Source organism: Lytechinus pictus, chromosome 3 (assembly GCF_037042905.1).
Source record: "Lytechinus pictus isolate F3 Inbred chromosome 3, Lp3.0, whole genome shotgun sequence".
NCBI classification, from domain to species: Eukaryota; Metazoa; Echinodermata; class Echinoidea; order Temnopleuroida; family Toxopneustidae; genus Lytechinus; species Lytechinus pictus.
The window spans coordinates 12819731-12835109 of NC_087247.1; the positions used below are offsets into that span (position 1 = coordinate 12819731).

The following is a 15379-nucleotide window of genomic DNA, read 5'->3' on the forward strand; positions in this document are numbered from 1 at the left end:
CCCCCCGTTCTGCCACCCCTGGCTCAGTGGGTCACTCAAGTCTCCTTTCACCTGGGAGGAAAATCGTTACAATCTTAAGCAAAGAAGGAAACTTGCGAGGATAAGTTTATAATCATCTCTATTGTTCAATATAATCAGCATCTTCTTTTCATTTTGGTTTCATTGGCAAAGGTCGGGGAGGGAGGGGCGCGATTTCAATGAAGCCCTGGACGTCATATAAGGAAGATTTTGCTCTTTGTCATGACGGGCACGTGACAGAGTACTTCATTTTCTCAGTTCTTGAAGGAGGATTCAAGAACTGAGAAAAACATGCCCGTCGTGACAAAGTACAAGTCTTTGTCGAAAATTGATGAACCTGATCAGCAGTTTCGTTCTAGTTTTGGAGCTGATAAAAAATTGCAAAATGTATAGTTTGTCCAAAATCAAGGACTGTTGATTCAACAATATTCGATAAAGATTTCTTCGATGTTCTTTGCCATGACCCCTACCCCTTCCATCCATTTCCCTCTCCTCTCTCCAAGCGTCACCCCTTTTCTCCCTCCCCCCCCCCAAATTATCAACTTTCTCTCCCTTCAATCTTCACTTGGGACCACATAATCTGAGTCAGAAAATGTAAATAAGATTGCAAACTCAGGGCCCCCGTATCATAAAGCTGAGATGCTCATGGGGCCGATATTTACAATACATCATACACAATAATATACTCAATGCAAACAATCATAGAAATCGGCCCCATAATCAATCATTAGATTTCATGTTACGGGCCCTGGTCTGAACAATGCTTTAACTTACGGTATGTTTACCATCACTTGTGATGAAATTTACCATGACAGAGAATCTCACCCGCTCCTCCCATTCAAAATACTTTCAAATCCATTCAAAATTTCAAATACGTCCAAATACATCCAAATATATTCAAATACTTTTGAATTCATTAAAAAACATTCACATGCATTCAAAAGCAGGGGCCGCGGAACGGTTTTCACTTTTCAGAGTGGTGGGCTGACCATGCATAAAATCACAATCCTATGATAATTTTTACGTTTTTGTATACGGTTTTGGAAAAAAGTGGGGGAGCTGAACCCCCCCCCCCTACCGCTTCCGCGGCCCCTGAAAAGCTTTTAAACACTTTATATACTTCCAAATACATTCAAATGCATTCAAAATTTACATTTACAAATGTGCAGCTCTGTACACTACTCACCACTCTGGCTTTACGATTACTCTCAAGAATTCTAAAATTTCATACAAGTATGAATGTGATAGTGATATCTTATTTATTGGTCTTCATATAACAAAAACTTACAATAAAATGGTTCATTTGATACAATATCTAACAGAGATTCCCTTTAGAACACCCTTTACAATTAAAAAAAAAAAAACTTCTGTAGTCAGAATCAAGAAATTATGAAAATACAAGACTTGACTAGCTGCAGCTGGTGTCAATAAAAGTAAATGAATTTCTTTCAAGAATGCTATGTTTTCATATTCTTGCATACCCCCCCCCCCCCATACCAATACACTCCTTTAAAAACAGTATATCTTCAAGCTATCTATCTGTTGAAAAAAGTTCTTACATGAAAAAATATGTAGTCAGAACTAAGAAATATATAATACAAGACTTGACTAACTGCAATTGGTGTCCATAAAAGTAAATGAATTTCTTTCAAGAATGCTGATGTTTCCAATTCTTGCCATACCAATACATCCATTTAAAACAGTATAATATATCTTGTTCATGCAGTATTAACCCGTTGAATACTGAATTATGTCATTCCCATAGACTTTGTACAGGTAAAAACCTGGTTCCAGTTGTCAACGGGCTAAGAATTTTTTAAATAGATTGCATCTTGATGCTCTCTACTAAAAAAGTTAATATTGCATGAACATGATTAGCCCATGATGATAAATTGGCCAAAATGAATAGCACTGAATGGAGCAGATTTTTCTAATCGATGTGAACTGATGCATGAATACACAATATGAGAGTCCAAATTTGCTTCTACAGTGGACTAAATTTAAAGGCCCTTTTATTAGTGGAAAGCAATACACTTTCGATTTTGAATCCATAAATTTTAATTTACTCAAATTATAAAAAGAAAACAAAAGCAATAAAGAAAATCAGAAGGTTTTTTACATCAGTAATGAATGTCATTCCGCATCTATTTGACGTATTTATATAACAAAAGATTAAAGACTTCCCCAATAACAAAGATTATTGAGGAAATTAGGACACTAAAATGGTACGAATCACACATAATTTACAATATACATTCCCTTTAATGATATGCTACTGACGAGGTATCAACATAGTTCACATGCTAAGAATTCCAAATAAAATGCATAACTTGTTAATTTCTTTCGATATTTAGCAATGTGTGAGGAAAATGACATGATTTGAAATCGAAATCAATCTATTTTCACTGTTCACAAGGCTCCATAATTTAATGGTGTAGGATGGGAGCATAAAATAACTTACAGGAACGGTATAAAAAAAGATTACGCTGATACACAAATAGATGACTACCGGTAAAAGTACATAGAGAAGGCTCTCTCCAACTTACACAAAGAGTTGTACAGCAACTGAAGTAAACAACCAGAATATTGTGCCATGACTGACAAGATCAGACAAACTTTGGCGATATGATATAATGTACAGATCAACCTCTTACTCCACGAGAAGGATTATGCTGGTAATTGGTGCGTTTGAAGAATGCTTCCAAAGAACCCGCCAATAGGAGCAGGGCTAGTTTGATTCTCCACTTGATAATTTCAATACATTACATTCAAAGCACAGCATGTTGACCATGGACTACGCCTGCATCACTTAACGACTGTAACAGAGAAAGAAGAAACAAATGTAAAACATCAATGTCAGTCACATTTACAACAATAATTTTAATTGTTTGAACCATAGCTGCATTCAAGATTTTAACAGATGTATGGAAAGGGCTGTAGTCTTGGAGACAATCACAGACAAGGAATGCACTTATTACAAGCTGTTTGTACTCTACAGGCAGTAGGCGAAGGCGGGGTAAGTTGAGCATAGGGGCAAGTTGAGCCACTAGCCCCAGGCCAATAGTTAATGAGTCAGACATTGTGGTGGTGTCATGTATTGATGACCCATTGCATAACCCCTAACCCCACCACATTGTTTTCAACTTTGAAACAAATACAAATTTCAGCAAAAAAGGTAAAAAAGGGTGTGAAATAGATCAGTGCTTTTTACACACACATGTCTTTAAATATAATAAAGAGATAATAAAGAACAATATCGTTAGTCGGAGTCCAGGTATGGATCTTCATTCTTGTCATAGTCGTTTGCATGATGGATTCATAAGAAATGTGTGGATGAGAAATTGTCGCATTCAGTTTGGACTGGGGTAAGTTGAGCCAGCCAACATGGGGTAAGTTGAGCCAGCCAACATGGGGTAAGTTGAGCCAGCCAACATGGGGCAAGTTGAGCCATGGTAATTCTTAGGGTAATGTATATAAAAATAAAAAAACCTTACAAAACCATCGATATGTAGGCAGCAGGAGCAAATTTACATGACTCGTTTTAGAGGATGTTAGTATTTCCAATGTATAGAGAATTAGCAAATGAAAGACTTTAACTAAAAAATTGACATGCTGGTTCTTCCCGCATACATTTTGTACATAGTTTTTGTGGCTCAACTTACCCCACAGATGGGGCAAGTTGAGCCATTTGACATCTTTTTTTTTCAAATGTGACAATGACTTAAAGTGTGGGGGAAGAAAAATATATGTGTGAAAAATATTTCAGAAGAATTAAATTTTAAGGCAAGGTACTTATTTCTACAAGATTATTAATCATATCAATTCTAACATACAAAAAGCAAAAAGTGTCACAACTTACCCCGTCGTCCCCTAGTTTATCCCTGGGGGGGGGGGGGGGGGGGGCCACTTACATTGACGAGTGGATACCATGCGCGACCAAAAAAATACGTAAAAAGGATGTCTTTTTCAAGATAGGGCACGTTACGTACGTAACGTGATAAGGGTGTCAAAAACACAAAAATAATGAAAAAAGGGTATCTATTTCGCTAGGACAGCTACGTGTTTAGGGTCAAATTTGCGGGGATGATAAAACAAAATTAAAATGTTTTATATAAAGGATGTCCTTTTTGCCCCAACACTACCTGTTTAGAGTCCGATTTGCAAGAGGTGTGGAAGATGGGGCCGTACTAAACCAAACGGTGTGTAAAGGTAAAACCGACGACCGACGGACCCGTGACATAATAAAATATCGCTATACTTGTTTAGGGGTTCATTTCAGGGAATACTTGCCATGAGTATCATTTTGTTTCCATACTTGTTAAGGGTAGGGTTTCAGATGCCAATACTTGTTAAGGGGTGCATTTTCAGAATATGGAAAATACGTGTTTAGGGTGCTTTTCGAGACCACATGGTCGCGCATGGTATCCACTTGTCAATGGAAGTGGCCCCCCCTGGAGTTTATCAATGAATTCAATTATTCGACATAAAATAAAATTGATCACTGATAAACCTATATGCTTATTTTTTTTATATACAATGTTTTACATCTTCTTTTCCCTTCAATCAACTCAGTTCATCAATCAATAGATTTAGTTTTTTACTTGATGAACAGTTTGGAAAGAATTGCTTTTTCTCAAGTAAAAAACTAAGTTTCTCAAGAAAACCTCTGTTGATCAGCCACGTTGTCACCCCAAATATAGTTTTTTTTATAAACAGAGTTTGTCAAGAAACTCTGCTTCAAGAGAAATACTAAATTTATCTCAAAACTCTATTATGAAGCGATGAACTAATTCATTGGTTGATAAACAACTTTACTGAGGAACTATGTTTTTTCATGAAAAATCAAGTTATTGGAAAACTGTGTTTATCTGCCAAAATGTCGGCGATAAACTTACATATAGTTTACAATAATAAACAGAGTTTTTTTCATAAACTCTGTCAGTCGATTAAAAAAATCTGTTTTTCAAGCATAAGTTCATCATGAAAAACTTGTTTATCAATGATAGTTTATCGAGAACACCTCTATTGATCGGACACGTTGTCAGTAATAAACAGAGTTTTCTTTTTAAAAAGCCAAGTTTATCAAGCGACAAATTTTATCAATGAAAAGCCAAGTTCGTCATTGAAATTTTTTTTATTTTTTTACGAAAGGTAAAAAAGAGTGGATTAGTAATGAAGATAACCTTTTCAAAAGGGATCAGCCTATTGTCCTAATACCTGTCTGGATGGTCTAATGTGGAACATCATATGCATACAAAATTATTCATCCCCATAGTATAATATTTGGCTTTGTTTCTCAGATGGAATGAAACATGTACATGTCCATTGGCACTTTAAGCATGACTTTAAGGACAATGCCATATATTGTGGAGGTGATTTTGAAATAATTTTATATAGAAACCAATAAATAACTAGCCATGTGTTTATTTGAATAGAAAATATATACCAAAGCATTCTGGAAGAAATTGTATAATAAATTACTGAGAAATTAGCAAAACAAGCATGGGATTCTGGCAAAATGTTGGGTCTTTTTCTGAGCAATAATAACACAACTGTCTCACAAGTGTTTATCTGTGTTGGTGATCTACAGCATAATTTATAGCTTAGATTTCATGATTTCAAAAAGTTCAGTTTACCAGATCTAAATCCAGTGATATAGTGACAATTAATCTTGGTTTTACAGACTCTATTATTGTGAAATTATTGCTTACAGCTATTTTAATTGATCTATATCATCTTTATCGCTTTGTGAAACAGACTCAAGCCTGGGACCGTTTAAACATGCCTATTAATTACCTGTGACTTCTGCTACGACTGTATCCACCTCGTCTTTGGAAAGGTGAGCGAGATCGGGATCGAGATCTGTCAGGAAAAAGAAACAATATATTTTGAACCCATATTCTTACTTATTTAGTCAAGTAAAAACCTACCTGTTTTATGTCAGATCCCGCTGCAGACAAAAAAGCTAATATTTATATGCAAATAATGACAATATGAATAAAAACAATCTTCTTCACAAAAATATCACATCATAATTCCTGCTATTCATCTAGCAATCATTGGTTTTGGGAGTGACTTGAGAAAATCCCATTTCAGCAATGAATGTTTAAAACCAAAACCAACTTTGGAGGTAATATCATCATGAATCTTTTGGCACATTTAATTATGAATTATATGTACAGACCTGTACAGTTTTTCCTATAACAATAAAGCATAAATTTAGAGATTTCTACTTCTTTTGTGACTCATAGTGTAGCAACAAATTAACCCGGAAGTTGTTTCATGAAAACTGCTGGCAAGATACGCATGACTTTACCAACGACTGGTGATCCTTTCTTTTGGCAAGTGATGTAGTTGGTTTAGGACCCAAGAAAATATTCAAGTCATGCATAACATGCAGGGCTTGGCATTAGCAGTGGCCCGGGGCCACCAAAATTCTGTGAAAGCCTACGCTTGGACGCCCAGTTGGGCTACAAATTTTTTGATGAATTGCAATGTTTTCTATTGTTTTAGGGCCACCAAATTCGCATTGCGGGCCACCAAAAATATGAAATTGATGATTTTGGTGGGCTGATCGGGCCACCAAGAACAAAAGTTAGTGTGGAGCCTTGCGTAAAGACATGCATAACTTTAGGAACAGCTTTATGAAACACCTACTGGGTGCCCAGTCTGATGGCCTTTAAACCACACCAGGGGGTATTTCACAAAGACTTACGTGTGACTTACATGTAGAGTCACCAACATAACGCATAATCAGATTGATTAATGTCATTGGGCCTACCAATGAGCTGATGCATTATATACTGCATGAAACTTAAACTTCAACATGTATGCATATTGCACTGAATCTTTGTGAAACATCCCCAAGGTGTTGAAATATGAAAATGAAATATGAAATCTGCTATTCAAAAAATATACTCTTTATTATTTTACATATATAAATATATTTTAAATAGAAACCTGGACTTACTACCTCTTTTGCCTGTAGAAACAGAAGGGTGAAGAAATTTGACAAAAAGGGAGCTTAAGGTTCCCTTTTTGTCAGCAGCGAAGGCCTAGCGAAGGACTAACGCAGGAGAAAGCAGTAGGACGCGCATTGGATTGAGGAAGCTCGACGTATACGTGATCTTTTTACCAAGTGCAGAACTGACGAAACTAGCTTAACCCTGAAGCCATTATGAATTTGAAGGCCGCAGTCTCCGACTAACTGAAGTCACAAGTCGCAAACGTTGCAAATGAGTGCATATCGGCGTGACCTGAATCGAAGCCTTTGCAAGAAGGTGGTGGTGACTTGCCAATTTTGAAGCCCCTTTTTCGTCGCGATTTTGAAGCTTTTTCTGATTTTACTTAATGAACCTGAAGTGCAGATTTGGCGTAAAGGTGCAATGTGAAGAAGAGGGTTCTAGAAGCGCAAGACTTCTTTTTACCCTCTGCAGAACAGGTCTTTATCATGAAAAGATCACATTCCGTCGACTAGCTGCTCAAGGGTATAGAATGGAAGTGCATTATGGTGGATTCCTGAAGGGCATTACAAGGCTCAAGGCGTTACTTGGCTGTGAAGCCGTTAAAAGGAGAGTCCTGAAATGGAGGAAGGATTGAATGGTCACAGCATTCTGACCAAGGTTTGTATTTATCATTATAAAATCTACAATACAAAAACAATTGATTTGTAACATACATGTATAAACACCAATATTTAAACAACAATCTTGGAGAGATTTCCAACTCATAAATAACAAGTTTCAAATCAACAAGAAGAAGCAGAACTTTTAATGCTCCAGAAATAATACCTGATATTGCAACAATTACAAAGTCTATACATGTTTTAAGTGAATAAAGATTTCAATAACATCCCTTATTAAGTAGCACATAATGTTTGAGAAACAGCCTCTTCTGAAACAAATTAGAATAATTTTCTACAATCCTTTTTCTTTATAAAATAAAACGCACCCACACGTAATGTAGGACATATCCTTCATGTCATTTCATCTTCAAAACAGCTTCTTTAAATAAAATGTCATTATTTTCCCATACACGATTACACTACCAGTGCTTAAAATAATGAGAGATAAGTATATTTTCAAAAAACTTCATATGAATCTTGTTCAGTACAGATGTTAAGAAACTAAGCATACCTGGAGTAGCTCCTTCGCCGCCCACCACCACTGCCTCCGAAGCTGCGCCTCCCACCACCCCCTCCTCCTCCTCCTCCTCCACCACCGGGACACTCTCTGGCAAAATGTCCATGATCCCCACAGTTATAGCACTTGCTATCTCCCCTTGGGGGACCACGGTTGCCTCCTCGGAAACCTCTTCCACCGCCACCACCACCTCGTCTTCTTGATTCACCCCGAGCTAGTTCCACACGAGCCCTCTCTCCACAGATGGTTCTTAAATTTCAACATGAAGAAAATATGAATATATTAATCGATTCAAAGTTCTGGAAGAGACTTGACCTACTTTGAATAATGTGGAATTGTGGCAGCATTGAGATTTAAACCATGCCAGGCATGCATTTTCATATTTTAAGGATACATGTCACATCAAATGAAAATAGAAAGAAGTTCCATGCTTTTTGTCTGCCCTGCCTTTTTTAACCAAATAAAATATTTGTAGAAACCGAATACATGATACCATGGATTGTTAGGAAGGAGTTAGAACTCTTGTAAATTATGCAAAATGCATTGATGGGTTCCAATGCTTTGAGCTTCCACACAATTCTTCAGCTGAGATGATTTTAGAACTTACATGTAGAAGCTCAATATCAGTTTTCAATTTATAAAAATAATGGTTTAACCTCATTTTGTGTTAGAAATAGGACATCAAACAAGTTTCTTCAACCTCAAATCTACATGTATAGCCCACCTCATAAAGGAAAATTAGATTTCTCCTAAATTATCTGAGCATCACACATTATACATTTGACCAGTCACTGATAAAACATGGTGGTTTGCAAACCACGAGTCTCACCTGATTTGCGATCAATAAAATGCATATGACTACTGTACCCTAGATGATCTTTGACCTTATCTTCCTCATTAACACACATGTGGCATTACCAAATTATCATTTGTAGTTTTGTACCAAGTAATACAGAAATTAAAAATAAGGCAAATTGAACAAAAACCTGAGTTATTGAATCTTGGTTCTTTGACCCCATTGTCCTCAACACACATGTGGTATTATCAAAGGATCATTTGATTTATGCATGCAATTTGCCTGTAAATCTATAAATAAAGCCATTTAACAGCTAATTTTTTGTAGAGACACTTAGTGAGATTCTGATCAAATTCACATCATAATATTTTCATTATGTATTTATTGGTTTCAAATTTTCTTTTGTTTTAATGTTTATTCAATGAAAATTGTTGGCTATACTTTTCTGATCATTAACATGAAAAAAATGCGATTCTAATTGGTAAAAATTGCATATCACCAGTTAGTCACTGTATACTTGGACCAAGTTTGAAGTTGATTCGTCAAATGCTTCTTATAAGGGACAAAAATGGGACAGATGTCCAGACCACCACAAAACATAGTATGCCTCTAGCAGTCACATTCAATGAGTAGAGTAAATTATACACAAACTTTTGAAAATGATGTAATTTAGATTGTCTGTAGGGGGCAGCAGAATTTCAATACAGTCTGGGTGGTTTCAGGAAAACGAGTGATACATGCATTTGTGCTTCAATGTAAAGTGAACCCCATTACAAAATACACACCGTCATTGTGGGTGTTGAATGTAAACAATAGCACTACAATGTTTGGCGAGCCCAGATATACAAAGTTTATTGCATGTAATAATATATCACCGAACTTCACAATTAAATAATTAAAACATGACAGAACCTGAACAGTTCAAATATGTTCATTTTCTGGTGGGGTTCACTTAAACTTTTGAGCACCACTGTACCTTGAATCCATATCCTTCACTGCATCGGATGCATCTCTGGGATCCTCATACTCAACGAATGCGAAGCCAGCAGGATTCCTTGCAATCCAGACATTCTTCATGGGTCCAAAAGTACCAAATACTTTCTCAATTTCAGACTTGCTGGCAGATTCTCCAAGGTTTCCGATGTACACTTTGCAGCCCCTTTCAGCAGAGGACCTACCACCACCACCACCACCACCACCACTACCTCCATAACGAGACATTCTGATTTAGCTGGTCGTTTATTGAGCTGGGATGTATGAAATAATGAGAAATGAAATGTAGATAGAAGCTTTAACATCAATGGATTAAAAATGTACAAGTTAATGTTTGTAAATTGCATGTCAGTCACACATTTTAACTCACAGAATAGATTTGGTTCTCTGAACCGGTAGTATACAACTATACATGTAGTACTTGCAGGTGGTCGACATTTGACACACGCTCCTAAAAAAAGAAAATGAAAAACACATTCAAGTCATCCCGAACCAATGAGATGTTATATTACATAAAATATGGGGCAGCAGCTCGTTTATGACATCAAAAATAAAAAACTTGTTAATTCTAATAACATGAAGTCCTGCGCTGGTTGCGCCCCGCAGAATCTGATCAGATAAAGAGTAAGACTAAAAAGTTTGCACTTTGGACCATAGCCATGGCATAGCCGAGGCATAAGCATTTCTAAAATGTAAACTTTCTCTATATAGTATGGAGACAGCCGCCGTGCGCTGTGTCCATGTCCGATTGATTACGTAATTTTCAGCCAGATGCAAAATAGTTTTTTTTTTATTCTACTCTGACGTCACAATTTTTATCTTCAAAGAATTTTAATTATAATTATTTTTACGTTTCACATGAAGGGATAATTTCATTTGATTTGATTTTTTTAAAGCTATTGCAATCTGCATCTAAATGTCGGTTTAATAGCAATTCTCTTATACCCCCTGGTCGGCCCTGCCCTCTTTGATATAGATCTGATTTGACATAAATTTCATTTGCGGAATTCTAACCGAAGTTCTACGAGGTATCGGATAGAGCGCCCCCTGCTCGCGTTTGAGAGACATAGCCATAGGGAGTACTTTTTGTACTCCTTAGACGCCATCGAAACGCACCTCGAGCCACTTGTTCACTGCAACCATCCTTGTGGGGAATCTACAGGTAGGACTATGGTATGCCAATGCTGTACATAGCACACACTTTAAAAATCATTTAAATATCACTTCTGTGATCAAAATTACTAATTTCCATACAGTTGCATTTTATTTTTCATTAGTAACTTGGGAATAATTTTTGTATTCACCAGAGCGCTCAAAAACATGAATTTTGGGCATATTTTTGTGTACGCCCTCTATTGGTGGAAAGTAATATGGCAAGAAAATTTTCATTTTTCAATCTCTATTTTTAATTAAGAAAAACTAATTCAAGAATCAAATTTACATAATACCAAGTTATATGATAAATAGCTGCAATGGAAACTGACAGTGTAAGAAAATCAAGCATTTGTCCCATAGAAAAAGAGAAAATAAGCCAAACATTGCCACCCTTATTTTGCCACACATGGAGATGTAACTGAGAACAAGGTTATAATATATCATAACCTTGTTCATTGAATGAGTGCCTCGAGCGGGCTTGTCAGGATAACGTGCAGAACAGGGCAGGAGAGCTGGTCTTGCAGTTGCACGATTTCCTAAGAACTTTTCTTTCCTCTCTTTCCTTTATACCCAGTTGTTGTGTGTCCGGACAGGTTGTGTGTCCGGACGATCAATTTTAGAAAATCATTTGGAAAAATTTAGAAGGGAAATTTTATCAATTTTTTGTACAAAATGTCAGGAAATATTATAGAGAACAAAATAGAAGATGATTACAACTACCTGGTATTGATTTCGTTACGTATTTTTAGTGTAATCCAAAGACAAAAAAGAAGGCTTCAAAAATAGAAAGTGTCCGGACACCCGACCCCCCATCCTACCATGTTTACTTTTCTAACCGATATAGATAGGGTGTCTGAAGCCACGCTGAAAAGTGTCAGCTTAAAACAGGCTGATTTAGGGGAAAATATGGCACATTTTTTCTGGAAATTCAGGCTGCTATAAAAATGTGATCTGAATTAATTACCGGGTATTAACTTGTGTTTGGCATGTATGGAAAGAGAAAATTCAGGGGCTTCTTTTGACAGTAAGGACAAGTTTATAGGATTATTTGAAATGAGGTTTTAGAGATAAATTGCAAACCCTTATTTGTGTGTGTGTTGAGATTGCCATTTCCCCATGCGTTTTCTATGGGAAAATGAAATTTTTGTTTTGCACAAATTTTTTCATTCATAGTGATCTGCCTGGTTTCCAAATCTTTATAAAAATCATACCATCAGAAAGAGCATAAAAATTCCTATTAGGCACTTTATGGACAAGTTTTTGGCATTAATAATGAATTTTTAACAGCTCTCGGAAGCTAAAATAGTAAAAATTTGGATTTGTGTGTGTCCATTTCTTAACTACACAGTCTACAGTAGAGGCGCACGGCCAATATTGGAGACTGTCTCCAATGTGGGAGATTATCTCCAATATCAGAGACTTTTGTAAAGAATTTGGGTATCCAATTTCAGAGACAGTCTCCAGTTTTGGAGGATTACCTTGGCGGCAAATAAAAATGTGATAAGCAGATTCCTCATGAAAAATTACCCCTTTTCACCGTCTACTTTAAAAATTCACCGTCTACTTTTGTTTTGATAAGGATTTTTGTTGTCAATCACACACAAAACAAATGGGCTTCTGACCTCAGTGAGACAAAATTTTGGGTGGAAAAAATCATGCTTTTGTTGGTGTTGTTTCTTTTGTCCTTTTGCAAAGCAAGTCTCCAATGTGGGAGATTGTCTCCCCTATTGGAGAGAGTCTCCCATACTGGCCGTGCGCCTCTACTGGTCTAGGCCCTATGGCAGGGAAATGCTGAAAATTGACCTAATTTCATTCTTTTTTTGCAGCCAATAGTTGGATTTAAAGAAAAAAAAAATTTCTGTCAGTCTGATGGTTATTTCTCTTCAAATTCACAAAGAAAATGTGATATTTTCTTGAAATAAGAAAACAAAAATTCTCCAGACACCCGAACATAGATTCAACAATGAAATTATTGTTTTGAAAAAAAAAGGGAAGCAAATTAACAAGACAACAATAGTCAAAACTGACTAGTTTGCCTATTCAAAATAACAACAGCTCAGCTCAGTCAGGGCCGCCTCATCCTCCCACTCGCTTTGTTCAGTTACTACTGATTTTGTATTGGGTCATACCATGGACCTATTACGAATGGACATTCAACGAGAGCATTTTATGACCACCACCTGTTTCCAGCTGTGAAAATTGCTGTCTAACCCTTAACTTTCTCTTTACGCGGTTTTTACAACGACCGCCCGGGGTGATTGTTTACACAAGCTCCTTTCGCCCGATGATCGTCACCGATCGATCACTGGCCCTCTTTCGACCAAAGACGGTCATGTTGTAGCCCCGATTGCCAATAGGGAAAGTCCTTACATTACCTAGAATGCAATGCGCAATTCATATCCGGTTTTTCAGTACATTATTTTAGGCTCTCTATAATGTGCGATTGTCGTCTGTCCATCAAAAAAAATCCCGTTAAATTTCATCAATCCTGTGGAATTTTATGCCCAAATGAAAATCAACTTCTGACCGAAGGTAAGCGCTACTATCGACATCGATACTGTCCGAAAGAGCTGAGATTTTAACGTTTTTCCGCAGATTTTTTCGTCGAATTTCAACTGCTTTTTTGCCGTAGATATACGGATCTGCAAGGTGATGTCAATGCATTTCATTTCCGGTTGTTAGCGATGTACGTAAAAAATACGTTTATGCACGCCTGTTTTCTTGTTTCTGCTATCATTTTCATAGCGCTAACGTTCGCTGCTGTGCGTTGCTTTTGATAAAGTGAACGAACAACATCGCAATGGGTAGGAGCAGCGTACAATTGATTTCCGCTGTCAATCAGTGAGAGCATGTTTTACGACCGGCTTGATGGGTGTCAGCTGCCAGCGCTCTGTTTATAAGAGGATTAGCGGCGACGGTCTCTGTGTCAAAGGAGGGGATTCGTTGAATGTCCATTCGTAATAGGTCCATGGTCATACACAGCCACACGATCCATGCATTCACACGCACTGGTACGACACACTGCACCGTCACTGGCAGTGCAGTGCAGTGACAAGGCCAAGCCCAAGCCAAACAAGGGAAAGCCACAGACTAGTTTTTTATTTCACACTCATCTCCATTCAATAATCACCGAAATCATCACAATTTGAACCAAACATGTCTACATTATGTACAGAATCCGAAAAATAATTCCATATTAACCGAATTTATCATATAATTGGTGAGAATATGTCATTTACTCACATGAATGCACGACTGCTCCTCGAGTTGTTGTACGAACGCCGAAAATGCACGCGAAACGCGCGCGCACGCGCACGCACGTGCATATCACGCGCGCATAGACAAAATAATAATCACGTCATGCGTCAAACGCAGCCACAATACGTAGTCTTCGCCAGATCAGACGTATCGCTTACGTTCAGTATAACAGCCTCCGCCTATAGATTATACAGCTACCTGCCAGGGACCTGGGAATTATTTTTTCAGTGGGGGTGCTGAAATCTCTCCTCAGAGGTGGGGGGGGGGGAGGACAGACACAATTGAGTTTTCCATAATTACACACACATCACACACACCCCCCAACACACACACATATATATATATATATTATATGACAGTCACTTCTTAGCTTTCTTCTTATAAAAGAACACAAATATATAATTAGATAATTGGAGCGCGAAGCGCGAGCTTTTTTTTGTATAAATTTCATGTATTTTGTCCTGAAAATTGAACATTTTGAGCAATGTTTGTGGTCCAAGATGCGTATATAACAATTTATGTAATAATAATTGTGAGCGCGATCAGCGCGAGTAGATATTTTTTATATACGCTCTGGCCTGATCGAAAGGGACGTGTTATAAGGACTGTTTGCAGTTATACCCATGAAGACGATACATATATCAACAATCAAATAATGCGAGCGCGAAGCGCGTGCTCAAAAATTTGACATTCCGACCTAAATATTGGACATTCTAAGCACGTTTTTTAATTATGAACAGGATAGGTATATATAAAATTGATGCGAGCGCAAAGCGCGAGCGGAAACAAAATTAAGATTTCAGACCAAAAAAACGAGAGATTCTAAGTACTTTTCTAATCATGATGAAGATAGGTATAAAACTATACAATTGATGCGAGCGCGAAGCGCGAGCGGAAATAAAAATGAGATCTCAAACCTAAAAACGAGACATCTTATGCACTTTTCTAATCATGAACAGGATAGGTAAATAACTATACAATTGATGCGAGCGGAAACAAAGTTGAGATTTCAGACCTG

At 37.2% G+C, this 15379-nt stretch overlaps 1 protein-coding gene across 3 annotated transcripts; it reads right to left on the reverse strand.

The window, feature by feature from the left end:
* Positions 1 to 1258: 1258 nt before the first annotated feature.
* LOC129257807 (serine/arginine-rich splicing factor 3-like) lies at positions 1259 to 14430 on the reverse strand. Of its 3 annotated transcripts, none has more exons than XR_010292924.1 (6): positions 14347 to 14430; positions 9932 to 10202; positions 8154 to 8408; positions 6992 to 7596; positions 5815 to 5880; positions 1259 to 2834 (listed from the first exon to the last, which is right to left on the reverse strand). XR_010292924.1 is itself a non-coding variant. In XM_054896213.2 (5 exons), the coding sequence occupies exons 2-5, from the start codon at positions 10174 to 10176 to the stop codon at positions 2828 to 2830; spliced, it is 573 nt and encodes a 190-aa protein (XP_054752188.1). In that variant the 5' UTR covers positions 10177 to 10202; positions 14347 to 14430; the 3' UTR covers positions 1259 to 2827. The 3 variants fall into 3 exon arrangements, 1 of the variants encoding a protein (XP_054752188.1); XR_010292925.1 differs by having other exon boundaries at positions 6989 to 7596; XM_054896213.2 differs by lacking the exon at positions 6992 to 7596.
* Positions 14431 to 15379: the final 949 nt, after the last annotated feature.

Excerpts from the sequence above, each read along its gene's own strand:
- LOC129257807 (XM_054896213.2), bottom strand. The coding sequence starts at position 10,176 with ATGTCTCGTTATGGAGGTAGTGGTGGTGGTGGTGGTGGTGGTGGTAGG. Across the intron at positions 8,409-9,931 it reads GTGAAGGATATGGATTCAAG|AACCATCTGTGGAGAGAGGG; the intron begins GTACAGTGGTGC and ends TTGAAATTTAAG. Across the intron at positions 5,881-8,153 it reads CGGCGAAGGAGCTACTCCAG|ATCTCGATCCCGATCTCGCT; the intron begins GTATGCTTAGTT and ends TTTTCCTGACAG.